Raw genomic sequence first — 27,762 nt, forward strand, 5'->3', positions numbered from 1 at the left:
ACTGGACGTCGCGCCAACCCGTGCATGTGCGGGGGACTTCCTCAATGCGCTTTGAACAAAACACAAAATTATCGCTTCAACTGGGGCAACGGGCCAAACAGGGTCGGCATGATGCCATAACTATAACAAGACACAATAACTGAAAGCGTTGAGAGTTAAAGTGATTCGATGAGCCGGATGGGCGCCCTGGTCGTCCTTTCCGATCGTCTCGGGCGTGGTGGTGATGGCGCTGGCTCGAGTCCCGTTTAAATTGAGGGGAGATAGATATAGGACAGATGTCAGAGGTAGGTTCTTTGCTCAGAGAGTAGTAGGGGCGTGGAATGCCCTGCCTGCAACAGTAGTGGACTCACCAACATTAAGGGCGTTTATTGGACAAACATATGGATGATAATGGAATAGTGTAGATGGGCTTTAGATTGGTTTCACAGGTCGGCGCAACATCGAGGGCCGAAGGGCCTGTACTGCGCTGTAATATTCAATTGACTATCAATTGACTCTGGGAGCGTAGCGCTGTTCCTTGTGTCCTTACTCCTGGGTGGGTCTGGGAGGAGAACCGAACCCCCCGGGAAGGGGGTGGCTGCGGGATGAACCAGCGGAAGTGAGGAGGTGGTGATTGGCGTTGGGGGGGTGTGGGTAGCTCCGGCGGGCACCAGATCTCGCAGGGAGACCGTATCCTGTCGGCCATCGGGGTACTCCACATAGGCGTATTGCAGGTTGGCGTGAAGGAGATGCACCCGTTCCACCAACGGATCTGACTTGTGCGCCCGCACATGTTTCCGGAGCAGAATGGGTCCCGGAGCTGCTAGCCAGGTCGGAAGTGGCGTTCCATAGATTACATAGAACATACAGTGCAGAAGGAGGCCATTCGGCCCATCGAGTCTGCACCGACCCACATTAATCCCTCACTTCCACCTTATCCCCGCAACCCAATAACCCCTCCCAACCCTTATGGACACTAAGGGCAATTTATCATGGCCAATCCACCTAACCTGCACGTCTTTGGACTGTGGGAGGAAACCGGAGCACCCGGAGGAAACCCACGCGGACACGGGAGAACGTGCAAACTCCGCACAGACAGTGACCCAGCGGGGAATCGAACCTGGGACCCTGGCGCTGTGAAGCCACAGTGCTAATCACTTGTGCTACCGTGCTGCCCTAAATCCAGAGGAGGACTTCCTAGGAAAGAGGAGGAGGCGCTCGTGAGGCGTTTGATTCGTGGTGGTGCACAGCAGGGACCAGATAGAGTGAAGGGCATCCGGGAGGTCTTCCTGCCAGCGGGAAATTGGGAGGCTCCTAGACCGGAGGGCCAGTAGGACGGCCTTCCAGACTGTTCCATTCTCCCTTTCTACCTGCCCGTTCCCCCGGGGGTTGTAACTGGTCGTCCTGCTCGAGGCTATGCCCCTGCTGAGCAGGAATTGACGCAGTTCATCACTCATAAAGGAGGACCCCCTGTCGCTATGGATATAGTCGGGGAAACCGAACAGTGTAAAAATGGTACCGAGGGCTTTAATGACCGTGGACGCTGTCATGTCGGGGCAGGGGAAGGCAAAAGGGAAACGGGAGTATTCGTCAGTGACGTTCTGGAAGTATGCGTTGCGATCGGTGGAGGGGAGGGGGCCTTTGAAACCCAAACTGAGGCGTTCAAAGGGTCGAGAGGCCTTAACCAGGTGCACTCTATCTGGCCTGGAAAAGTGCGGTTTGCACTCAGCGCAGATCTGGCAGTTTCTGGTGACTGTTCGGACGTCCTCGACGGAGTAAGGGAAGTTGCAGGCCTTAAGGAAGTGGTAGAAACGAGTGACCCCCGGGTGGCAGAGGTCCTCGTGGAGGGCTTGTAGACGGTCCACTTGTACATTGGCACATGTGCCGCGAGATAGGGCATCGGATGGCTCGTTCAGCTTTCCGGGACGATACAAGATCTCATAATTGAAGGTGGAGAGTTCGATCCTCCACCGCAAGATCTTGTCGTTCTTGATCTTGCCCCGCTGTGCATTATCGAACATGAAGGCAACCGACCGTTGGTCAGTGAGGAGAGTGAATCTCCTACTGGCCAGGTAGTGCCTCCAGTGTCGCACAGCTTCCACTATTGCTTGTGCCTCCTTTTCCACTGAGGAGTGGCGGATTTCTGAAGCGTGGAGGGTTCGGGAGAAGAAGGCCACGGGTCTGCCTGCTTGGTTGAGGGTGGCCGCCTCGACCTGGAAGGGGAGGGACTCGATGGCGCGCATCGTGGCCTTTGCGATATCCGCTTTGATGCGGCTAAAGGCCTGGCATGCCTCTGTCGTCAGGGGAAAAGTAGTGGACTGGATTAGTGCACGGGCCTTGTCTGCGTACTGGGGGACCCACTGGGCGTAATAAGAAAAGAAGCCCAGGCAACGTTTCAGGGCTTTGGCACAGTGGGGGAGAGGGAACTCCATGAGGGGGCGTATGCGTTCAGGGTCGGGGCCTATCACTCCATTACGCACTACGTAGCCCAGGATGGCTAGACGATCGGTGCGGAACACGCATTTTTCTTTGTTGTAAGTGAGGTTCAGGGCGTGAGCCGTCTGGAGGATTTTTTGGAGATTGGCGTCGTAGTCCTGCTGGTCGTGGCCGCAGATGGTGACGTTGTCAAGATACGGGAACGTGGCCCGTAAACCGTGCTGGTCAACCATTCGGTCCATCTCTCGTTGGAAGACCGAGACTCCGTTCGTGACGCTCAATGGAACCCTTGAAAAGTGGTATAACCGCCCGTCTGCTTCGAAGGCAGTATAGTTGCGGTCACCGGGACGGATGGGGAGCTGGTGGTAGGCGGACTTGAGGTCCACGATGGAAAAGACCTTGTACTGTGCAATCCGATTGACCATGTCGGATCTGAGGGGGAGAGGGTACGCATCTAGCTGAGTGTACCTGTTGATGGTATGACTATAGTCGATGACCATCCTCTGTTTCTCCCCGGTATTAACAACTACCACCTGGGCTCTCCAGGGACTGTTGCTAGCCTGGATGATGCCTTCCTTCAGCAGCATCTGGATTTCGGACCGGATAAATGCTCGGTCCTGGGCGTTGTACCGTCTGCTCCTTGTGGCGATGGGTTTGCAATCCGGGTGAGGTTCGCAAACAAGGAAGGCGGTTCAACCTTGAGGGTCTAGAGGCCGCAGACAGTCAGTGGGGGTATAGGGCCGCCAAATTTAAATGTTAAACTCTGGAGGTTGCATTGGAAGTCCAATCCTAGGAGTGTGGGCGCACAGAGATGGGGGAGGACATACAGCCGGTAATTTCGGAACTCCCTCCCCTACACCGTTAGGTTAGTGATGCAGAACCCCGTGATCTGAACGGAGTGGGATCCCGCCGCCAGGAAAATTTTCTGGGTGCTTGGCTAAATTACGAGGGAACAGCGCCTTACCGTGTCCGGATGAATGAAGCTCTCCGTGCTCCTAGAGTCGATAAGACACGGCGTCTCGTAGCCATTCACTAGGACTGTAGTGGTTGCAGTCTGGAGTGTCCGGGGTCGCGACTCGTCGAGGGTCTTGGAAGCCAAACGTGGTTGTTGAAGTTGAGCATCGTAATCAGGCAGTATGTGGCCGTCTGTGTCGGGGTCCTTCAGCCAAGATGGCGGCGTCCACGGATCGAGCGCGGTCGGGGGCGGACAAAATGGCAGCGCCAATCCCTCCCTCGTGGCATCCGGGTTCCAAAATGGCGGCGTCCGTTGGTCACACGTGGATCGCGGGGGGGTTGCTGGGTCTGTGGTCCCGTTTCTTCCCCGGAGATAGCGGCGGCCCCGCGGGACTTGCACACCGTCGCATAGTGGCCCTTCTTCCCGCAGCTTTTGCAGGTAGCCGCGCGGGCCGGGCAGCGCTGCCGAGGGTGTTTCGGCTGGCCGCAAAAATAGCAGCGGGGCCCCCCCCGGTTGGTCTGGTATTTTGGCCGCGCAGGTTTGCGGGGGGGGTGTCGGAGAGTCGACCGCAGGGGGGTCCACGGAGCCCAAGGGGCTGTAGTGCGGTCGGGGGCGTAGGCGCGGGCGTTACGCGAGGCCACATCGAGGGATGCCGCCAGGGCCCCAGCTTCTGTAAGTCCCAGAGATTCTTTCTCCAGAATCCTCTGGTGGATCTGGGAAGAGGCCAAACCTGCCACATACGCATCGCGGACCAGGAGTGTTCACTCGCCGTTACCGCCGGGCAGTTGCAGTTCCTACCCAGGATCTTCAGGGCGTTATAAAACTCGTCTGGCGATTCCCCCGGAAATTGCCGTCGTGTGGCGAGCTGGTAGCGAGCAAAAACCTGGTTGGCGGGCCGGATGTAGATATCCTTCAGCGTGGCGATGGCACCGGTGAAACCGTCCTCGTCCTCGATAAGGGAGTAGACGCCAGGACTCACCCTGGAATAGAGGACCTGCATCTTTTGTTCGTCTGTCGGTGTGCAGGGGGCCGTTCGGAGGTAGCCATCAAAGCATGCCAGGCAGTGCTTGAAAATAGATGTCGAGTTAGCTGCTTGGGGTGCGATGCGCAGGCACTCCGGGGTGATTCGGAGCTCTATGTTCCCACGTTGTTTTCTTCAATTTAAATTCTGCTGAATAAATTGTAGCACTGTCAATATGACGCGAGGCAGGTTGAGGTAATGTCAATTGAAGGCTTTATTAAGCAGAACTTTATCCCCAGCAGCGTGGTTACAGAATGCAGCTGCTGAGGGAAATGGAGGGAATACTGGGTTCTTAGTGTTGGGTGGGGTTACTGGGTTATGGGGATAGGGTGGAGGTGTTGACCTTGGGTAGGGTGCTCTTTCCACGAGCCGGTGCAGACTCGATGGGCTGAATGGCCTCCTTCTGCACTGTAAATTCTATGATTATACCGGCATTTCTGGGTGGAGTCCAGTAGGTGGCAGATCCTATCAGGACCTGGGATCACTCCACCAATAGCCTGTCGACACGTGGTGTACCGTATTACCCCTAATACATACCACCACAGTGTGATCCTTACCCTGTCTTTAGGTTCTTGCAGATATACCGTAGTAGTAAAATCACCATAGTCCCAGATGATCATAGGCTGCTTTCTTCCTTGAGGGAGAGAGCTGACTGGCGGTGATTTAACCTGAGGATCATCACACCTCAGGCAAGGGATAAGGTTGAGAATACATGAATTACCTCAGCCAGTACGGGGATCGAACCCATGCTGCAGTCCTGGGAGGTGTAGGTACAGGCAGTGTGCAACAGGGAGGGAGTTCCCGGATTTCGATACAGCTACAGTGAAGGAAGGGAAATATTTGCAAATCAGGCTGGTTCGTGGCTTGGACAGGAACTTCCAGGAGGTGGTGTTCCCATGTACAGCTGCCCTTTTCCTTCTAGATCGTAGCAGTTGTGGGTTTGGAAGGTGCTGTCAAAGGAGCCTTGGTGAGTTTCAGCAGTGCATCTTGTACATGGTACACATTGTTGCCACTGTGCACTGGTGGAGGGAGTGGATGTTTGCGAATGAGGTGCTAATCAAGAAGGCCGCTTTTCCCTGGATGGTGTCAAGCTAAAGGGAGTGTTTGAAGCTGCATTCATTCAAGGAAGTGGAAAGTATTCATTACACTCCTAAATAGTGCCTTATAGATGGAGGCTAGGTGTAGCACCGTCAATATGATGCAAGGCAGGTTGAGGTAATGTCAATTGAAGGCTTTATTAAGCAGAACTTTATCCCCAGCAGCGTGGTTACAGAATGCAGCTGCTGAGGGAAATGGAGGGAAAACTGGGTTCTTATACCGGCATTTCTGGGTGGAGTCCAGTAGGTGGCAGATCCTATCAGGACCTGGCATCCCTCCACCAATAGCCTGTCGACACGTGGTGTACCGTATTACCCCTAATACATACCACCACACTAGGTAAGTTATTTGTTGCAGGATTCCGATGCGCTGACCTGCTCCTACAGGTATAGTATTTATATGGTTGGTCCAGTTGAGTTTCTGGTCAATGATAACACCCAGGATGTTGATTGTGGGGGAATCAAAAATGATAATGTCAATGGGCAATGGCTAGACCCCCCCCCCCCCCCCATTCCATTGACTGTTGGTAGGGCTCCTTGATGCCACAGTCAGTCAAGTGCTGCCTTGATGTCAAGGGTAGTGACTCTCAACTTACCTTTGTAGCTCAGCTCTTTTGTCCATGTTTGAACCAAGGCTGTAGTGAGGTCAGGAGCGGAGTGGCCTTGGTGGAACACATGGGAGTTGGTTAGGGACCTCCAGAGGAGGCAGAGATGGATCATCCACTCAGAGCATCTGGTTGATGATTGTCGCAATCTTTTACACATTATGGCTTGGAATATTTGTGGACACTCCTGCTTAAATCATCTCTGCATATAGAGCATGTTCCAGGCTTTGAGGTGGATCAACGGGAATTTTGAAAAGAAAAAGGGGGCTCTGAGCCTGTGAGGCTTTTACTAATGTCATGTGAGAGTACCTTGAAGAAATGGGTGTTTATAAATGGTTGTGTATATAAATATCTGTGGTGGGAGTACCTTTAAGAAATGGGTATTTGCTACTGCAGTGATGTCAGAGAGTGGGTGGAACTGGGCTGTCAGCTTTTTACTTTTGTTTTAGGCTGTTTGCTGCAGGGTGTGTTTTAGTTTTGTTGTCAGTGTTGGAGCTGAAGCCAGACAGAGCAGGTGTACTGTTGATCTCTCTGCCATGAAAAGACTATCTCTTGATCATTTGGTGAATTCAGAAAGTGACTTTACCCTGATGTGCTTCTGTTAAAGGTTATGTTTTTTGCAAGTCTTCTGGATGTTAAAAGGACAGCATAAGCATTACTTAGTGTTGTATTCTTTGGGGGTTGTATTTAAATTAATGGTTGCTAAGATGTTCACTGTTTGATTTAAAAAGGTTAACTTGAGTTCATAGAATAAACATTGTTTTGCTTTAAAAAATACTTTTCCATTTCTGCTGTACCACATCTGTAGAGTGAGCCGTGGGCTCCCCATACCACAATCTATTAAAAGTTGTGGGTCAGGTGAACTCTATGATACACTTTGGGGTTCTCTAAACCCTGGCCCATAACACTAAATTACTCAAGAAATTGAGAGTGAACTGTCAAAGCTTTAGTGCAAGTGAACAGGTAGTACTGCTTTGACAACTCAGTTAAAAAACATTTTTCTAACCATCCCATCTGGAAAAAAAACAATCAACATGAGCATCTTGAGGTCTGTTTGTCAGTATGTGGAAACTAATTTTTGTTGAAGTCAACATACATGAGAAAACTCATCCATGCTACATTTAAATTTTTCACTTGTACACTCCTGGTGGCTCAAGCAATTGAGCATCTCCTCATCATTTTCAGTCCATTAATTTTAAGCAAGAAAAAAAATACATCAACTGTCAATGATAAAAAGTAGTGGTGGAGATACAGGTGGGATTATATCCAGGCCAGGGAAGGCTAATGAACAGAAACAGGCAGTTTGGAGACCGCGCGCCCCCCCCCCCTCCCCCTCCCTCCCCCTCCCCCTCTCCCCTCCAGCACAGGTGAGCTGTTTATCTAACTTTGTATCCTTCGCACTGCAAAATCTCCTACTCACCATAAGCAACACCAAGGGAGATCTATTGTTACATAGGATTACATTACATTACATTACATGTAGGAGAGGCTGTGGAAACAGGCCATTTGGCCCAAACACTGCCCTCCAGCTACCTCCCATCTCTCTTCATCTGACTATTGCATAACCTTCTGCTTCATTTACCTACACTTTTGGGAACTTTATGTTATCGTTAGAGTCTTTTCATGAGTCAAGGAATGAGATGACTTCTAATGGGTTCTGATGAAAGGCCGCCAACCTGAAACACTGGGGTGAAATTTTCCCCATCTGGGACTAGGTCCCGTGGTGAGGGCAGGAATGTGCATGAAGTGTTTTCTGCTGCGGGGACCGGCAGGAAACCACACCACATCCTCTGGCTCCAATCTCATTCATTATTCAACCGGGTGTTCCCGCAATATATTCCATGGCAGGCCACGTCTGATGGCACGTAGACCCATCATATACAGGCACCATATAGATAGAATGCCTGACATAAGTGCCCCCCCCCCCCCGCCCATATTGAAGATGGGAGCTCCTCGATGACAGAATCTGGAAGATCCAGCTGCAGATGCTTCCTGCACTCATTGTGGTGTTCCAGGGTTGCTGGCAGAACTCCAGAGGCAGCCCTTGGCATTGTTCAGGAGAGTTCAGACATCTGCATGTAGGGGACCGGTGTGTTTTCTGCTGATGTCACGGAGAATCAGGCATAGCCAGAAGATTCTGGTTGGGCTTTCATTTGCATCCCATTAGCCGGATGCAGTTTCACTCCAGCGGATTTCTCAGTCATGGCAGACACCAGGGGAAATTCACACTGGCGCAAAGCACTATTTTTACATTAACCCAAATTCTCCTGCCAATCATTGAACCTACTGGCGAGGTGATGGGATAATTCTGCCTATTAACACTTTCTCTCCACAGATACTGCCCAACCTGCTTAGATACTATTCACTTTGTGTGGCACTGCATTCCACATAATTGCTACTCTTTGGGCAAAAGCTTATTTCTCAATTCTCTATTGCATTTCTGAAGTGGAAACATTCCTGTGGTGTTGGGTGCTCTGGTGCACAGATGAGCCAACACAGTTGTATGTGGTACAACTCTATTTTATTATAACTCTTATAATACAGTTCGTTCTGGATACTCTGCACGTGCTGTCTCCCTAAGTGTGTTTGGCAACAGATGTGTCCTGGTTCTCCTCTGCAGCTAATACTGACCACCGGGGGTCGTGTCTGTGCTTTTATATCTTTCTGTCATTGGTTGTGGTGTTGTGTGTTCTGATTTGTCTGTTGGTGTGTCTATCATGATGTGTGTGTTTGAATATCATGACATCCCCCCTTTTTACAAAGATATGTGCCTACGTGGTTATAAATATAATTGTGTCGTGAGTGCATCGAAGAGTGTGTGTGTGTGTTATGTACAGCGTGTGTATACGACGTAACTATTTACATGGGGCGATGTCGGGTGCGTCACACTAACAAGGTTGTACCATAACAAAACTTGGATGCGAGAGAAAAAAAAACTTGAACATTGGTCTGGTCAGACGATATCTGGAACAATAAACAACAACAGGTTATAATACAGAAGTGTTTGACTTTTTGAACGTATGAACAGCGTTATAAGTCCAGTCTAATGGGTGACCGCCTCAAGAATGGGCTGGTCCTCAAGCCGGTTCAGCTGTGGAGATTTGGGGTCACACTGGTTCACCTTGGACTGTTGGGAGGTGATGCTGTTGCCGAAGTCTCTACTTTACCATTTGTTGTACTTCGTGCAGTGCTTGGTTTTTTCATTCGTGCAAATATAACATTCAACATCTTTGTTAGTGGTGCCTTGGCTGTGGTTTGGTTCTGGTGGCGATGGAAGGGGCATGATCCGTGGCATCTCCACGAAGTCATCCTTGGGAACCAGTGGAGGATCCGGCGTGTGCGTACGGTTCAGTTGCGAGCGTGGAAGGCGGCGCAAAGCTCGCTGATTGCGCCTACGCACCAATCCATCCGCCCTGCATGCCAGGAACAAGGTGGAGTCTTTTTTCTTTTTATGTTTGTGGTGGACGGCATCTTGTAGCCGATAGGTCGTTGCCATCGAAGTAGCACCATCACTAATATCATGCAAGGCGATGACTGTGCCAGATGTGGAAGTTGGCCGAGACCGTGCACGCCGGTTCCGGCCACCTGCTGTGCCGGAAGGGCGACTCCGCAGAGAAACGTCGAAGCATGTCGCCTTGGAGAGAGAATTGTTGCTCGCATCAACGTCTGGCGATGGCGCGAATTGGTGTGTCCATCTTGGACCGCCGGTGCTGGTTGCCACTGCCGACCCAGTGGGACTGCCACGCGATCCATTCCCTGTCGCCGTGGCATCCGCCGTCACCCTGAGCGTGCCATCACCGAGGCCGCGACACCGCCCGTCCGGAGCAAGGTCTGGCGTGCGCAAATCAGAGTCGGTGCTTGGCTGCTCCCCATCTGGAGTCCGGTCTGCCTTCCGTCGATGCCCCCCGTCCGGAGTCCCAACAGGTTCACTGGAGGCAGCCGAGATTCCCTGAAGCTGCACTTCTGGAGTCGGAACATGCAGGAATGCACCAACCAGTGGAGAGACTCGAGCCATCGAGGGTGGAAGCGGTGCGCCGCCACCGCAGTCGTCAGTGGTCCCACCGTGATCGTCGAGTGCCTCGGTACGCACGAGGCGAGGTCTGTCACCTTGCACCTTTTGCATGGGAAGTGGGATGCTGTCGTCACTCGTCTCACATCCCGTGGATAGATCCTCATTAGCAGCTTGCTGTTCACTAGGGTTGGATAAATTGTCAGAGTTTTCATCTGGTGGTGCACACCATGTCGGTGGACTGTCATTGTCTTGCCGTTGTCCTTCATTTGGGCTTTTCTTCTTTGGAATTTTAAATCTTCCCCCAGACATTGCAGAACCTTGTTTATTACCCCCAAATTCTCCCATATGTATGGTCTCGAATATAGGATCCAATGTTTCTATCGACATTGTACTATTTTCCAAAGAACATTCCGTTTCACTTTTCTTCTCAGGTGCCTCATATGTATCTTTGTCTAATGTACATGCCTTCATGGTCTCTGGGTCTGATTTTGCTGGGACTGGCATGGTCACAGTCTCTCTTTTACTGTTCTCAATTGCCCACATTATACTCCCCATACATAACTGCTTAATCACTGGGGTTAGTGTGGTACAATGGATAATCGGGTCGACCTTATCTGCATCTTCACCATTAGTGGAAAGCACACTTGGTTCACTTGAAACTGCTGTGGGTTTTAAATTCGTTATCTGGCTACTCGATGTCGGTGTCCTCAGGATTCTTGCTCCAATGTTCTGCTCAATAATCAGTGGAGCGTGTATAGGTTCAATGCAATTAATGTTCCCCTCAAGGTTTGAAGAGTCATTACTGACTAACTGCTGGTCTCCGAAGTTGGGATTTTGCGGTGTTGTGTTGAAGGGAGACATTTGTCCCTGCTGTAGATATGATTCAGGTTGTGTTATTTCCATTACCTGAGGATCAATGTCTTGTCCATTTTTTCGATCCGTACTAAAACACTGGCAATTCTCAGTCTGCTCCTTGCAAGTTAAACATTCAATTAATTTTGTTAGCAAATCCTCAGCATCCTTCTGTGGCCGTGCAGCATTATTAATCTCTGTTCGGCTATAATGATCCTGAAGGTCAGCGCATAAACCTTTTTTCTTCGGGCTTGGACGAGGCGATTCCTTTGGCTTGTCTTCAGTTGGGCTTGAACAGTCTTCAGCGCTGTGCCCTTCATTGTAGCATGAGAGACCGTCATGTTCATGCTGCTGTGTAGTGGAGCATGGTAGGCTGTTATAGCCTTCTTGCTGTTCACGTGAGCATGGCAGACTTGCATCGTCTGCCGCTGGTTGGTCAGGAGAGGTTGCTAGACCCTCATGGTCTTGTTCCTGCAAGGACTGCGCTCTGGAGTCTTGCGTTCCTTCCATCGTGGAGTCCGTCCACGAGCTCTCTGTGGAGGCTTGTGACACTGGAGTCACTTCTTGTTCGTGCAAGGACTGCGCTCTGGAGTCTTGCATTTCTGCAATTGTGGAGTCTGTCCACGAGCTTGCTGTGGAAGCTTGTGACACTGGAGTCACTTCTGGTTCATGCGAGGACTGCACTCTGGAGTCTTGCATGTCTTCTTTCATAGAGTCGGGAACGTTGAGCGGGACGTGGACCACGCTCTGTGTGGCAGCAGGGCACTCTCCGTGTGCTTGCACCGCTCCCTGTCTGTTAATGTCAGGCTGCAGCATCATCCGGTACTGATAAGTTGGAACGTCATATCTGCTGGATTGAAGATCCTCAAATCCGAAAAATGAATCCGCATCTGCGTCGGATTCAATGTGGGGGCCGCCAATGTGCAACACGAAAGGTTCGTCCGAGTCATAGTCATATAGGACCACGGAGCTATCATTGGGTTCGCGAGGTCCGGAAACACTGTAAAGATCGTCATCGAAGTATTCAAGGTCGGAATCATCGGCTTGTGCGTAGGTAACTGCTTGTCGGAGGGTTCTTCGGAGGTCAAATTCATCTCCTGGGTCAATTTGCGGCACTGTGCTGTCATTCCAGGTGAGGGAAGGTTGTTTTACAGCTTTAACAGATTTTTGTTTTTTTGATTTGGGACGTTTCCCTTTTAAATTGGATTTGGGACGTTTCCCTTTTAAATTGGTGCAGTCTGGGGCCTCTGACATCCTGACGCTCGGTATGTAGCACGTAGGAAGCGACTGCGCATGCTCAGATCGCTGTTCCTTTACCGATGGCCGTTTTCTTGACTGCGCATGCGCAGCATCTCGCGCATGCGCAAACGAAACTTCCGGTTCTGCGCACTTCTCGCGCAACTGTGCTAGCGTGATACCTTTAGCAAGATGGCCGCCGACCTCGACCCAGCCTTCTCTCAGGCCCGGGATTTCGGCCTCTGGGAATTCGGGCTCCGGGATCCCAGCCACGAGGTGAGTACTGCAGCTTTTCTTACCTTTATGTGCCGATTGGATTGCGTTTTCTTCACAGTACTTGGAGAATTTGCCCAGGACTGCCTGGTAATCGTACCTTTGCTGCCTCCTGAAGAACCTGAACCTTCTGAATATTTCTCTTGCCCTTGCACCGGCGATGGTGAGGAGAAATTCAATTTTTTCCCTATCATCCAGGTCTTGGAGTTCAGCTGCCACCAGGAACAATTCGAACATTTGCCGGAATCGCCGCCAGTTTTCGCGGAGGTCGCCGTGGCACTGGAGCGGCTGCGGAACCGGGAGCTCGTACATCATGCCTGGGCACTGCTGGTTGTCTGTGTACACGGAGGTATGCCGGCAGGTATCGATCCACTCCTGTACCATGTGGTGTTGGGTGCTCTGGTGCACAGATGAGCCAACACAGTTGTATGTGGTACAACTCTATTTTATTATAACTCTTATAATACAGTTCGTTCTGGATACTCTGCACGTGCTGTCTCCCTAAGTGTGTTTGGCAACAGATGTGTCCTGGTTCTCCTCTGCAGCTAATACTGACCACCGGGGGTCGTGTCTGTGCTTTTATATCTTTCTGTCATTGGTTGTGGTGTTGTGTGTTCTGATTTGTCTGTTGGTGTGTCTATCATGATGTGTGTGTTTGAATATCATGACAATTCCTTTATATCTTTCAAAGCCTTTCCTCCATCAGTGAGTGACAGCTGTGCACCAAACACAAGATGCCCTACACCACTCACCAAGGTTCCTTCAACACCGTGCAAGCCTGTGACCTCCGCCCCCTAAAAGGACAAGGACAGCAGGCATGGGAAATCACCACCTCTGCAAATTCCCTCTCAAGTCACACAACATCCTGATTTGGAATAAATCGCTGTTCCTTCATTGGTTCTGGATCCAGACAAAAATTCCAGAATTCCTCTTTCACTGGGTGTACCAACACCATACAGACTGCAGCTGGGCAGCTCACCCAGATTGGACACCCGTACTATCTGTAAACAGTACTCCAGATGTGGTCCGACCAAGATGGAACACAAAATGACCTCATTAACCGGTGCTACTATTTATGTACAATCACACTATATCATAACCATCAACTCACCAATTCACCTCATGCTACGCCCAATGTAGAACTCCCCAGCTTGGAGACCAGCCAAAAGCAATATAATCAATCAGTCACCAGGCAGGATTGGAAACGCTCACTCTCATTCAATATCCACAATTACAGGCAGCGTGGTGGCACAGTGGTTAGCACTGCTGCCTCACGGTGCTGAGGTCCCAGGTTCAATCCCAGCTCTGGGTCACTGTCCGTGTGGAGTTTGCACATTCTCCCAGTGTTTGCTTGCGTCTCACCCTCACAACCCAAAGATGTGCAGGTTAGGTGAATTGGCCATGCTAAATTGCCCCTTAATTGAAAATAAAATGAATTGAGTACCCTAAATTTAAAAAAATATATATTCACAATTCCTCTTTCTCTCCCCCACCTCAATCCTTTACCCCTCACTCCTCCTTCAATAGTGACTGCTTGCCCACCAGGTTTTTTCTGTTCCACCATAGACAGCTGATGGCACAGCTGCCAAAAGCTCCAAGCTTTGCCCTATACATCTGGGCTGCTCGAAATGTGGGCATACTGAGAAGAGGGAATATGCAAGAACTCAAATCATGGAACAGGTCATCAGACCTATCTTCTTAGAATTCATATGCCATTTGACCGTCTACAGTCACAACCAATTAAACAGATCACAGGAATCAAATTGCATGGTCATGGTCCACAGGTGTGACAGAGGAATAACTCCCAGGGTACAGGAATGCGATAGAGAATCTGGTGAACTGGTGCGACGACAATAATCTCTCCCTCAATGTCAACAAAACGAAGGAGATTGTCATCAACTTCAGGAAGTGTAATGGAGAACATGCCCCTGTCTACATCAATGGGAACAAAGTAGAAAGGGTTGGGAGCTTCAACTTTTTAGGTGACAGATCACCAACAACCTGTCCTGGTCCCCCCATGCCGACACTGTAGTTAAGAAAGCCCACCAATGACTCTACTTTCACAGAAGACTAAGGAAATTTGGCATGTCAGCTACGACTGTCACCAACTTCTACAAATGCATCATGGAAGGCATTCTTTCTGGTTGTATCACAGCCTGGTATGGATCCTGCTCTGCCCAAGACCACAGGAAACTACAAAAGGTTGTGAATGTAGCCCAGTCCAGCACGCAAACCAGCCTCCCATCCATTGACTCTACCTATAATTCCCGCTGCCTCGGAAAGGCAGCCAGCATAATTAAGGACCCCACGCACCCCGGACATACTCTCTTCCACCTTCTTCCATCAGGAAAAAGATACCAAAGTTTGAGGTCACGTACCAACCGACTCAAGAACAACTTCTTCCCTACTGCCATCAGACTTTCGAATGGACCTACCTCATATCAAGTTGATCTTTTCTCTACACCCTAGCTATAACTGTAACATTATATTCTGCAGTCTCTCCTTCCTTCCCTATGTACGGTATGTGTTGTCTGTACAGCATGCAAGAAACAACACTTTTCACTGTATACCAATACATGTGACAATAATAAAATAAAATAAAAACATTTATGGAACAGATGGGTGGACCCATTAAGGTTCCTGCACCCTGGCGAGAGGGAATTCTCGTTCTTCTCGTCGGTACATAAGATATACCCATAAATCGACTTTTTTGCAGTGAGAAAATCGGTGCTTCCAGGAATAGTAGGAGCGGAATATTCTGCGATAGGCATCTCCGATCATGTTCCACACAACGTGAATGTGGGGTTAGAGACGGGCCGTGCCCAACGCCCCACATGGAGGTTGGACCCGGACCTACTGGCCGACAAGGCCTTCTGCCAGAAAACATCACAGGCCATAGGTGACTACATGACTAATAACCAGAATGGGAAGTCTCACCTTCCACGTTCTGAAGGGCACTAAAGGCTGTGATCAGAGGGCAAATTATAGCCTACAAGGCGCGCAGAGACAGGGAAGAGAGGGCGGCCAGGCAACAGCTGATCGACTTCATCTTGGAGGTCAACAGAAAGTACTCCCGAGGCCCCGACCGTAGAGCTTCTGGCGGAGGGGAAAACGCTACAAATTGACTTTAACCTGCTATCCTCCAGGAAAGCAGTGTACCAAATCTGCCAGACATGGGGGACCTGCTACGAACACAGGGAAAAAGGCGGGCTGCCTACTGATGCACCAGCTGAGAAAGCAGGCAGTCACGAGGGAAATAGCGCAGGTAAAAGATAGCAGAGGCAGACTGGTAGCGGAACCAAAAGAGGTCAAGCGAGCATTCAAGACTTTTTACCGAGGGCTGTACACCTCCGAGCCCTCTGGCTGGGGTGAAACAGTTCCTCGATGGACTGGATATACCACTGTTGGAGGAATCAGGCGGGGGGGGGGGGGGGGGGGGGGGGGACTGGAAGCACCAATAGATCTGGGAGAAATCATGGAGAGCATCAGCTCCATTCAGGCGGGAAAGGCGCCGGGATCGGATGGGTTCCCAGCGGACTTCTACAAAACATTTGCGCCGGTCCTGGCCCCACATCTAAGGGACATATTCGGGGACTCGCTGTCAATGGGCACCCTGCCTCCTACACGGGCACAGGCCACGATATTGTTGATACCCAAAAAAGACAAAGACCGGACGAGGTGCGGATCATATAGACACAAGGGTACTCGCGAAGGTCCTGGCCATGAGGCTGGAGAACTGCGTACAAGAGGTGGTCGCAGAAGACCAGACAGGCTTTGTCAAGGGTAGGCAACTTAACTGCGAACATCAGGCGGCTGATGAATGTAATAACGACCCCCACACCCTGGGAAGAGAACACCTGAAATGATAGTCTCACTAGACGCAGAAAGGCCTTTGACAGAGTCGAATGGAAGTACCTCAGGAGGTACTGGAGAGGTTTGTGCTAGGAGCAGGTTTCACCTCCTGGGTGAAACTCGTGTATAATGCCCCCAACACGAGCGTTCGAGCCAATGCCACCAGCTCTGAATACGCCCAGCTATACAGAGGCACAAAGCAGGGATGCCCACTGTCTCCGCTTCTGTTTGCCCTAGCAATCGAACCCATGGCGATCACTCTGCAAGATGCGAACAGGTGGAAGAGCATCTAAAGAGGAAGCAGAGAGCACAGAGTCTCCACAGGAAGGACTGCGGATCCTGAAAGAATTTGGATGGTACCTTCTCGGGTTACAAACTTAACCTAGGCAAGAGCAAGGCATTCCCAGTGAACCCAAACGGGGGATGGACAGAGCTGGAGGAACTTCCATTCAAACTAGCCCAAAGCAAATTCCGATACCTGGGGATCCAAAGAGCCAGGAACTGGACACAGGTCCACAAATGCAATCTTACCAGCCTGGCAGAGGAAGTCAAAATGGACCTGCAAAATTGGGACACGCTCTCTGACGGGGAGGGTGCAGACAATCAAAATGTACGTGCTGCCGAGGTTCCTCTTCCTGTTCAGATCAATACTGATCTTCATCTCCAAGGCCTTTTTCCAAAACAGACAGAATGATTATGCCTTTTGTGATTAAATACACCATCCGAGGTTTGGAGGAAGGCTTCCTCAAAGCATGAAGGCAATTTGTTGGCTTGTTCGAAGCCAACAGTAACTAGAGGAAAAAATAATGGATGGGAGAAACTAGAGGAAAAAATAATAGATGGGAGAAGACAGAAATACACAACTCTGGGGGAGGAAGAGAGGAGGGAACCCGGGGGAAAATGAGGTGAACACTACAGAGAGAGTGGGAGGGGGCGGAAGACCCCACCCCCAATGCAGACAGAGTAAAAAGCACAAAGAAAAGGGCGGGTCGGGGGGGGGGGGGGGGGAAAGAGAGAAGAAGCCAGGGCACAGCACACTCTGACTGTATAGGGTGGATACAAAGGGGAAGGGGAGGGGGGTTGGGGTAAGAGAGGCAAGCGCACCAAAACAGAGGATAACAAGACATATACAAGAGAACCTCATGTACTGTATGTATATATACACACACACACACACACCAGATAGATAGATAGACAGACACACAGACAGATATATACACACACACCCCAGGGTTTAGAGAGCACCAAAGTGTATCATGGAGTTCACCTGACCCATAACCTTTAATAGATTTTGGTTATGGGGAGCACAAGGGCCCACTTTACAGGTGTGATGCAACAGAGATCTAAAACACTTTTAAAACAAAACAATGTTTATTCTATGAATCCAGTTAACATTTTATAAACACACAGTAAACATCTTAGCAACTATCAACTCAAATACTCCCCCCAAAGAATACAGTACTCTATAAGTAACCCTTAATCTTTCCTAGCAACAGCCATAAGACAAATACCCTCTTTAACAAAGATAGCAGGTTTTAAATTCTCTACGGAGATCAGTTATCACTTTCAAATTAGCAAGTGGATCTTAAGATATTCTTTACTTGCAGAGAGATCTAAATTATACCTTGTTTGGCTGGTGCAGCTCCAACTCTGAAAACAAAACTAAATACACACTGTAGCTGCCAGCTCAAAAACAAAAGTAAAACACAGACAGACAGCCCAGCTCCACCCACTCTGACATCACTGCAGCTATTTGATAAACACCCATTTCTTAAAGGTACATCCACTACAGCCATTTGATAAACACCCATTTCTTAAAGGTACTCTCACATGACAACAGTCTGAGAAATAGGAGCTGCATGGGCAACAGAAACCTATTAAGCATAAAACTGTTTTTACAGCTGTGCTTCAGTTGGTGGATTTTAAGCTTGGGCTATTTTGCTTTAAAGCCTTTTAAGAAAATCTGGTCACGTTTATGCATTCAGACTCTGGTCAGAAATCGCATTTCCAAGCAAGGTGCCCCTGAGATTTCTGAACTACGATCTACCATCGTGCTTACAGGGGGAATCCAGAAATCCCGAGGAAAGAGAACTTTTGATGGTTTGTATCCACAATAGTATATTTCATACTAGAAGTCAGCATCCAGTGTGAAGTGGTTATCTTCTGCTTTTGACATCACACCCATCCTTTGATACTCAGCAACTCTCTTTTCAAAGAAGTTGGTCTTCCCTTCCAGAGAAATGTTTTCCATGAAGTCAAAGGGGTTTTTGGCTTTAAAAATCTGAAGTGAAAGAAACGGATCAAGCAGGTTATAGTTTAGTCTGTCCACGCACTCATTGACAGCTAAAGGAACAAGATAAAATGGTGGTCAGAACACATGCCTGATATGTCAACCATAACTTGTGTGTGGATAACTATTAACATTAACAAAACAAAATCAAAATCAAAAATTGACTTGCATTTTATTTCAAAGTCTTCACAATGCGCTATTAAAATGTACAAAGCCTCGTGTCTGCAGCTAATCAAGAGGGCAGAACGTTAGATTAGGCTGCGAAAACATCCACATTTTTCATATCAGTCAATGAACAGTGATCAGGAGTGGGAACAAAGGCCAATTCCCTTCATCTCCATGGAATACAAGATCATAAACCATCCAGGCTATTATTTTATGAAAAAAGCACTTTGCCACCAGGTTATTTTTGCCTGAAGATATTTGAACACATTGGAAATGTTGATATTTACTGTGGGTCACCACAGATTTAATACTGCCATAGCACAGATATATCCTTGACAGGATTAATACACCGAGCAGGGACAAATACTAACCTTGCTGAAACCCAATTCCAACAGCAGGCGGTCAGCCACAAACTCAATGTAATATTTCATCAGGGTGCAGTTCATGCCAATCAGGTCCACAGGGAGAGACTCGGTCAGAAACTCCTGTCAAAAAGAGTAATGAAATTAATTTTGGCAGTTTTGAGAAGGGCAAAAGCGGTTCTTAAGCTATGAAAAGGTCAATAAGTCCTGGAGCACCATTTCAAAAGTCACTTCAGTATCCTTTGTTCAGTGGAAATGGCTAAAATGTTTAAGCCTGGGATATCAAAGGTTATTCTTCAATCTTAGTGGCATCTGTTAAGTTATAGGAGAAATCTGGAACTGCATTTCCAGACCTGCTGATGGCAGGAACAGAGGCCAAGGTGACTGAATATGTATCTGGCAATGGGGGGGGGGGGGGGGGGGCAGTGATTAAAGGTGCTCCAGGAAGGCCCAGGAACCTTTAACGCAGGTACAGCCAACTAGTATGGGGAAGGTGGGGGAGAGAGAAAAAGAGAAAGGAGGCACGCTTTGTTACCTATGCTGCATGCCTGCTGCTCCTCCCTCCTCCTGGCCTCAAGCTTGGAGCTGGCTCCAATTTCCATGCCAATTAAGGTGGTGCCTTCACAAAGATCCCAAAGAGTATCTATTTGCCCCTTAAGAAAATCCAACCCTCGAGTCGCAAGCATCGAGAGAACATTTTTTTTAAAAAACCTAATGAACCTTTACCTGTTCAATCTTCACTGCTTCAGAAATGACTTCTCGGACTCGTTCTTCAGAGGGTTTGTGAACCAAGTGTTTGAACAGAAGACAGGCAAAGTCACAATGTAGCCCCTGGCAAGAAAGGAAACAGGGTAACACCAACGCACTGGGACTGCAGTTCAATAAGCTGCCAGCTTCCCCCAGAATGAAAGCCATGTCCCTACAAAACACACAGTTGTCAGAACATAAACCTGACAAAACAGACAAGAGGAATAGTCTGTCACAGACCTGAAACGTTAACTGTTGTCAGGCCTGCAGCAGCCACAATATTTTTCTTTGATAAATCTGACAAGTGTCTGCCCACATGGTCCATTTAAAAAAAAAGACTGACAAGTATTGTCACAATTTTTAATGACTGCTTTTCAGAGTAACCAAACAGACTAGGCTGGATACTGGAGGAAGGAGGGAATGTAATTAGGATTTTTGTTGTTCTTTGCAAACAATCAGAGCTCAGACTGGTGGCAGCTACAAGCGGAGGTGCTGCTAGTCATCTCTAATGAAATCTAATAAAGAGCCTCAGAACAAATACCCATTATGTCTACATTAGCATATCCCTGATGAAAGATACTGGTTTATGGAGGGGGTTATTTATTAACATTTAGAGCCAAGCGATCTCGAGCGTCATCACCCAGTGTTTGCATAGTCATGAGGTGCAGGAGCACAGTTTTGATCAACAGCACAAGTACTTTAAAAAAAATGTTTTTGTCCCAGCTTGGATCAAAGAATAATTTCCATTCCCTTTATACTGGCCAGAGGGTGATAATTACTTATGAACAAATGCAAGTGCTTTCTTGAAGCCAGGCCCACAAGCATTCTGGCAAAACACCAAGGACTGGTCACTGTCCACAGTAGAAAATTGTTGCCCACTACTAGACAGTCTCTCTCAAATGGCCAAGCTTTCAGTAGAGAACAACAAAAAATGATTGAAGCGCTGTCCCTGAAGTGAACACAAGAACCAGGAGCAAGAATGGGCAATTCAGTCCCTTGAGCCACTCCACCGTTCATGATCAAGGCTGATCTCATCTTGGCCTCAACTCCACTTTCCTGCCTGTTCTCCAGAAGCTTTCAACCCATTACCAATTAAAAATCTTTCTTTCTATCTCCTCAAATTTATTCAATGTCCTAGGAATCCACCACACTCTAGGGAAGTGAATTCCAAAGATTCACGATCCTTTGAGAGAAGTATTTTCTCCTAGTCTGTTTTAATTCTGCGACCTCTTACCCTAAAACTATTCCCCTTGTTCTAGAATGCCCCATAAGAGGCTAATTCCATTTGCCTTCTTTATTACCTGCATACTAGTTTTTGGAGATTCATGCACGAAGATACCCAAATCCCTCTGCACTGAAGCACTCCATTTAGATTGTTGTCTTTCCATTTTTCTGACCAAAATGGATGACTTCACATTTATCCACGTTAACCTCCATCTGCCAAAATTTGACCCATGTCACCTAACCCAACTTCCTTAATGGATTCTAAATTTCCCAATGACATGTTAAACTAACTGGTCTATAGTTTCCTATTTCTTTGAGCCTGTTGCTAACTTTGCCTTTGTTCAATTGCTCTGTTTTATTACCTTTGCTCTTGAGTCGCCAGGTATCTTTTATGATACCGCCACGTGGTTCAAGTCCGAGTAATAAGCAATAATCCAATACACCGCTTAGTAAGATTTAAATCAAAGCACATTTATTATACACAGTAATCACTACTCATGCACAAATTCTATGTCTAAGCTACTTCTACAGCTAACAGGCCAATACTTAACCTGGAACTGGCCCATCAGGTCAGGGAAATGAATGGCCTTTCGTTCGGGTTCTGAGCCTGCGGGATTCGAAGTTGGTACAGATTGGTAGCTAGGAGCGCCTATCTCGTAGCGAGCGTTGAAGTAAGACTTACAGTTTAGCTGCTGAGGAGTGGAGAGCTGGAAATGCGGTGGTGAAGAGCTGAAGAGAAGAGTGCTGGTGGAGGGCAGGTGAAGAGAAGAGAGCGACTTGAACTTGGGCTCAATTCTTATAGTTCCCAGGGGCTTCCTGCCTTTCGGGGTGGACCCTGTACCTGGTCCCAAGTGATTGGACTTTGTCGCAATCACTTGGTTCAATTTTCTCCAATGCTGGAGCGATTCCTTGATCAATGGGCGGTCTTGAGGTGGTCATTCACCTCCCTTTGTGTAGGCTTCTGCTGGCGCTGAAGAGTCTGGTTTGGCTTTGTGTGTCTAAATGTTGCTTATTGTTCCCGGGGATTGCTCATTAGTATGCAGATGGCTGGTGTTTTGTTATGCTGATGGTTACTGGCATCGATCTCGTCTGGCCTTCCCAGAGGTGAATACACAGTCAACCTGCAGCTGCTCGTTTTTGTCCTGTTGGCTGATTTTCCCATCAGCCTTTGCCGTTCGCCATTTTGAATCGGGAGATAGCCATTTTAAGTGGCTACAAGCCTCCCTCCCTTTTTGAATAAGGGCATCATATTAGCATTTTTCCAATCTTAGTAGAACTTTTCTGCATCCAGGAAATTCTCAAAATATTATAACTAATGGATCCACAGACCCTAGGATGAAGGCCATCAGGCCCTGGGGACTTGGCTGCCTTCAATCAGAATAGGTTGAAATATTGATTTTTTAATCTCCGCTACCAATACTCCCCTTTTATATACTAGGGAGGGATTTACTGGCTCTTCACGCCGGCGGGATATTCCCGTCCCATGCCGGCACACAGGTCTCCCAGCGACGAGGGGTGCAGTCAATGTGAAATCCCGTTTCCCACAGGACCAGTAAATCCTGCTGGTGGGCCGCCTCCACAAAACAAGTGGGAGGTTGCTCAGTAAATCCCACCCACAGAAGCTTTTGCTAAGCTTTATTTTGCACTAGTTTTCTTTCATAATTTACCATGTGATGTGTTGGGTAGGCTGGGCCGATGCGGACTGCACTTGATGCAGTGTAGCGAGAGACAGACCTCCAACACTTGATAAGATGCAACACGATTTTATTTAACATCTAAACTATTATACATGTTCAACTGTGGGTCGACACTATGCTGACTTGACCGGAGACCTGACACTAGCCTGACCAGACTAATTTAGCTACCACATGGTGTAGGCCCTGGCTAGCTCACGAGCTCCGACTGTCTCAGAGGCTGAGTCCCGAGAGAGCGGGAAACTGGTGCCCTCTGGCCTTAGTGGTCGTGTCCTGTCTGGTGATTGGCTGCTCTGTTCTGTGTGCTTACTGGTTATCCTGTGTGTCAATCACTGCCTGTCTACACTCCATTATATACATGGATGTATATTATGACATCTCCCCCCCCTTTTTGTTTTGTATTGTGTGTGTTGAGATAATAAATATTAAGATGCATGTGCATATGTGCGTGACTATATACAGAATGTGCTAAAATGACCTTATGTACACAGGAAGGTGTCGCTAGTGCAGAAGAAATGGTAAAAAACGATATTCACAGAAGTCAAAACGATAAGGTGACACAGTTGTGCAAAACGTTCAGTCTATAGGTTTAGTCTCTGCGGCGGGCAACAAATTCTGGTTGACCACCTCAAGGGTGGATCTGGGGCCGCCTGCATTTGGATAGGCTGGACTGCCGCCAATGCGGTGGTCGCAGAAGTCGTCAGGATTGGTGGTAGATCGGTGGCCCCGGCGTAGGGCACGTCCGGAGGAAGCATTGTGTGAGGTGGGACATCATGGTTAGGTGGCGGGCGTGGAACTCAGCGCAGCGCCCGTCTGTTGCGCCATAGGAAGAAGCCATCAGCCATGCGGACGAGGAACAATCTCGGGGCCACTTGCTTGACCACCACAGCTGTGGCGGACCAGCCGCCGTCAGGCAACTGCACACGAACACGATCAGTTGGGATCAGCTCGGGGAGATCCGTGGCATGAGCGTCGTATGCGGATTGCTGTTGGGCCCGAGACTGCTGCAGCTCTTGTATTACCGTGAGATGGTCAAGGTCTGGAACATGGATGGCTGGAACCATGGATCGCAGAGTGCGATTCATGAGCATCTGCGCGGAAGACAACCCAGTGGACAGCGGGAATGCCCTGTATGCCAGCAGTGCCAAATTGAAGTCGGAGCCTGAGTCTGCAGCCTTGCATAGTAATCTCTTGATGATGTGGACCCCTTTTTCGGCCTTCCCGCTTGATGCATGCTTTAATCACCGCCTTCGACGTGAGGTCGGACAGTTTCACCACTTCTGGGTAATTGGAGAAGTAGTCGGCCAGGAGAACATAGTCACGCCCCTTGGCGTGGAAAAGGTCGACACAGACTTTGGACCATGGGGGGGTCACTATCTCACGTTGCTGCAGAGTTTCTTTGAGTTGAGCTGGTTGAAATTTCTGACATGTGGTGCAGTTGAGGACCGTGTTGGCAACATCCTGGCTGATGCCCGGCCAATAGACTGCCTCTCCAGCTCTGCGTCGACATTTCTCGACCCCCAGGTGACCCTCATGGAGTTGGCCGAGCACCATAGCTCGCATGCTCTGCGGAATCACAATCCTATCGAGCTTCATGAGGATGCCGTCTACCACCGTCAGGTCGTCCTTGACCTTGTAAAACTGGGGCACTGTCTCTTCTGCCAGCCATTCGGGAGGTGCTGCATCATACGTTGTAGCAGAGGATCCTTGGCCGTTTCCTCACGAATTTGGATGACCCTCTCATCAGTGGCCGGAAGGTTGGAGGCACACAATTGCACCTGCACATCGATTTGGCAGACAAAGTCAGTTTGTTCACACGGTGTGGTGATAGACCTGGAAAGGGCATCTGCAACAATTAATTCTTTGCCTGGCGTGTAGACAAGTTCAAAGTCATAGCGGCGTAGCTTGAGAAGGATTTGTTGTAACCAAGGAGTCATGTCATTTAAATCCTTCTGGATTATGTGAACTAATGGCCTGTGGTCCATCTCAACCGTGAATTTTGGGAGGTCATACACAGTCGTGAAATTTGTCGATTCCCGTTAGGAGGCCCAGGCATTCCTTCTCAATCTGAGCGTACCGTTGCTCAGTGGGCGTCATGGCTCTGGAGGCATACACAACTGGGGCCCATGAGGAGGAGTCATCCCGTTGGAGGAGCACTGCTCCAATACCGGCCTGGCTCGCGTCAGTGGATATTTTGGTCTCCTTGGTAGGGTTGAAGAACGCCAGACCGGGGCTGTGGTGAGTTTTGCCCTCAGCTCATGCCATTCGTTCTCATGAGTGGGCAGCCACTGGAATTCCGTCGACTTTTTGACGAGATGGCGGAGGGCTGTGGTGTGTGACGCCATGTTGGGAATGAACTTCCCGAGGAAGTTGACCATCCCTAGAAAGTGGAGGACTGCCTTCTTGTCCTCTGCGGTCTTCATGGCGTTGATCGCCGAGACCTTGTCAGCATCTGGCCGCACGCCTTGCTGCGAGATGTGGTCACCAAGGAATTTATTTCTGATTGAAGGAACGAGCACTTGGCTCTGTTGAGTCGGAGGCCACGCTCATGGATTCTGTGGAATGCCTGCTTGAGGCGATCGATGTGTTCTTGAGGAGTTGTGGACCAGATTATGACATCGTCAACATACACGCGCACCCCCTCGATACCCTCCATCATCTGTTCCATGATGCGGTGAAATACCAGAGGCAGAGATGATGCCAAAAGGCATCCGGTTGTAGCGACTGAACGGGGTATTGTGTGCACAGCTTGCGATTGGATGAATCCAGCTGTATTTGCCAGAACCCCTTGGAGGCATCCTGCTTCGTAAAGAGTTTGGCATGAGCCATCTTGCTGGTCAACTCCTCTCGTTTTGGTATCGGGTAATGTTCCCTCATGATGTCGCGGTTTAAATCCTTGGGGTCGATGCAGATTCAAAGCTCCCCTGACGGCTTCTTGACGCAGATCATGGAGCTGACTCAGTCCGTGGATTCTCTGACCTTTGATATGATGCCCTGGTCCTGGAACTGCTGCTTGAGGCGGTTCCTGAGGGGTGCTGGCACCCGAAGTGGTGTGTGGATCACAGGGGTGGTGTTTGGTTTGAGCTGGATTTGTATTGGTATGGGAGTGTGCCCATTCTGTCGAACACCCTGTGGTACTGCGTGATGATGTCATCAATTTCAGCCTGGAAGTTCTCATCAGCTTTAAATGACTTATTGGAAACTCAGAGTTGGCATGAGCCACTGGCAGCTGTGGCATTGCCATTGTAGTCAAGGAGCTGGCAGGCCGGTGGAAGAATGCTTGGCCTGACGCGGATGGTGTCGAGATCGGATTTGGAGATGAGGTTCGCCGATGGGCCGGTGTCCAGTTTGAACCGGATGCGAGCCTTGTTGACGGAGGACAGCACATCACTCGTCGTCGGGATCCACGCTGAGGATCGGGAGGTGCTTCGCTGTCTTGGAGAAAGGCAGCGCATGCTTCGTAATGATGCCCAGCCGGTATGGAGATTTGAGGCACGCAGCATCAGGATCTGTTGGGCTGTCGGGGTCGGAGTCTGGCATGGCCTGCTGTATTGAATGGACGCTCCTGCGCCGTGGCTGGGATCGCAGGATGCTGGGCAGTGGAGATGATCTGCAAAGGGCTGCATAGTGGCCAAGTTTGCCACTGTATACAGTCGTGATTTTGCCAGACATTGCCGCTTTAAATGGGCAGAGCCACAATTCGGACACGTCATGACGCCAACGTCAGCTCGTTCCGTGCGCCATCGCGGTCGAACGACGTACGCACCTGCACAGTCTGGTCGTCGGTCTCGCCGACCCCTCGGTCGTGGCGCGCATGCACAGGGGCCCGGGAAAAGCGCGCGGAATGGCCACTCTCGTCGATACTTAGGCCCTGCATTTGTGCGATGGCCTGCACCCGTTCCGCCTCGTGGGAGATTAGCTTTGCCGTTTCTGCCGCCCTGATGTGGGAGTACCGATTGTTAGCATGTTCGTGGAGAACGCACGTTTCGATGGCGATGGTGAGGGTGAGCTGCTTGACTTTCAGGAGCTGCTGGCGAACGGAATCGGAGTGGACCATGAAAACGATCTGATCCCGGATCATGGAATCAGTGGTTGAGTCATAGTTACATGACTGCGCGAGGATGCGGAGATGGGTCAGAAAGGATTGAAAAGGTTCACCCTTACCCTGAAGCTTCTGCTGGAAAACGTACCGTTCAAAGCTCTCATTTAGCTCAATGTAGCAGTGGCTGTCGAACTTCAGTAGGACTGTTTTAAATTTTGTCTCGTCTTCGTCTTCAGCGAATGTAAGGGAGTTGTAGATGTGGATGGCGTGGTCCCCGGCTGTGGAGAGGAATAGTACGATCTTCCTGGCGTCCGATGCGGCCTTGAGGTCGGTGGCTTCTAGATAGAGTTAGAACTTTTGTTTGAAGATCTTCCAATTTGCACCGAGGTTGCCGGCGATGCGGAGCTGCGGAGGAGGGCAGACGTTTTCCATGTCACCGGATGGCTGTTTGCTAGTCAACGCTGATTCACTCAAGGTAGGTCCGGCTGTTTGCTGGTCAAAGCTGAGGTAGGTCCATCAATTTTCAGCATCACTCACTGGTACCATGATGTGTTGGGTCGGCTGGGACGATGTGGACTGCACTTGATGCAGTGTAGCGAGAGACAGACCTCCAACACGTGATAAGATGCAACACTATTTTATTTAACATCTAAACTATTCTACATGTTCAACTGTGGGTTGATACTATGCTGACTTGACTGGAGACCTGATACTAGCCTAACCAGACTTACTAGCTACCACATGGTGTTTGCACTGGCCAGCTCACTAACTCGGACTGTCTCAGAGGCTGGGTCCCGAGAGAGAGCGGGAAACTGGTGCCATCTGGCTTTATAGTGGTCGTGTCCTGTCTGGTGATTGGCTGCTCTGTTCTGTGTGCTTACTGGTCATCCTGTGTGTCAACCACTGCCCGTCTGCACTCC

General features: G+C 49.4%; 1 protein-coding gene across 3 annotated transcripts in view; it reads right to left on the reverse strand.

Moving 5' to 3' along the window:
• rrm2l (ribonucleotide reductase M2 polypeptide) overlaps nucleotides 1-27,762 on the reverse strand; it is a 63,875-nt gene that overhangs the window by 4,219 nt on the left and 31,894 nt on the right. For 2 of the 3 annotated variants that reach the window (XM_072501130.1, XM_072501128.1), the window contains exons 7-8: nucleotides 19,862-19,966; nucleotides 19,145-19,258 (exon numbers count right to left, since the gene is read on the reverse strand). In XM_072501130.1, the coding sequence (XP_072357231.1) occupies nucleotides 19,145-19,258; nucleotides 19,862-19,966 (219 nt within the window). Of the gene's footprint in view, nucleotides 1-17,670; nucleotides 18,600-19,144; nucleotides 19,259-19,861; nucleotides 19,967-27,762 lie in introns of those variants that run through there. The other variant, XM_072501129.1, reaches the window with a different exon arrangement.

The sequence above is a fragment of the Scyliorhinus torazame genome, chromosome 1 (assembly GCF_047496885.1).
Source record: "Scyliorhinus torazame isolate Kashiwa2021f chromosome 1, sScyTor2.1, whole genome shotgun sequence".
Classification (NCBI taxonomy): Eukaryota; Metazoa; Chordata; class Chondrichthyes; order Carcharhiniformes; family Scyliorhinidae; genus Scyliorhinus; species Scyliorhinus torazame.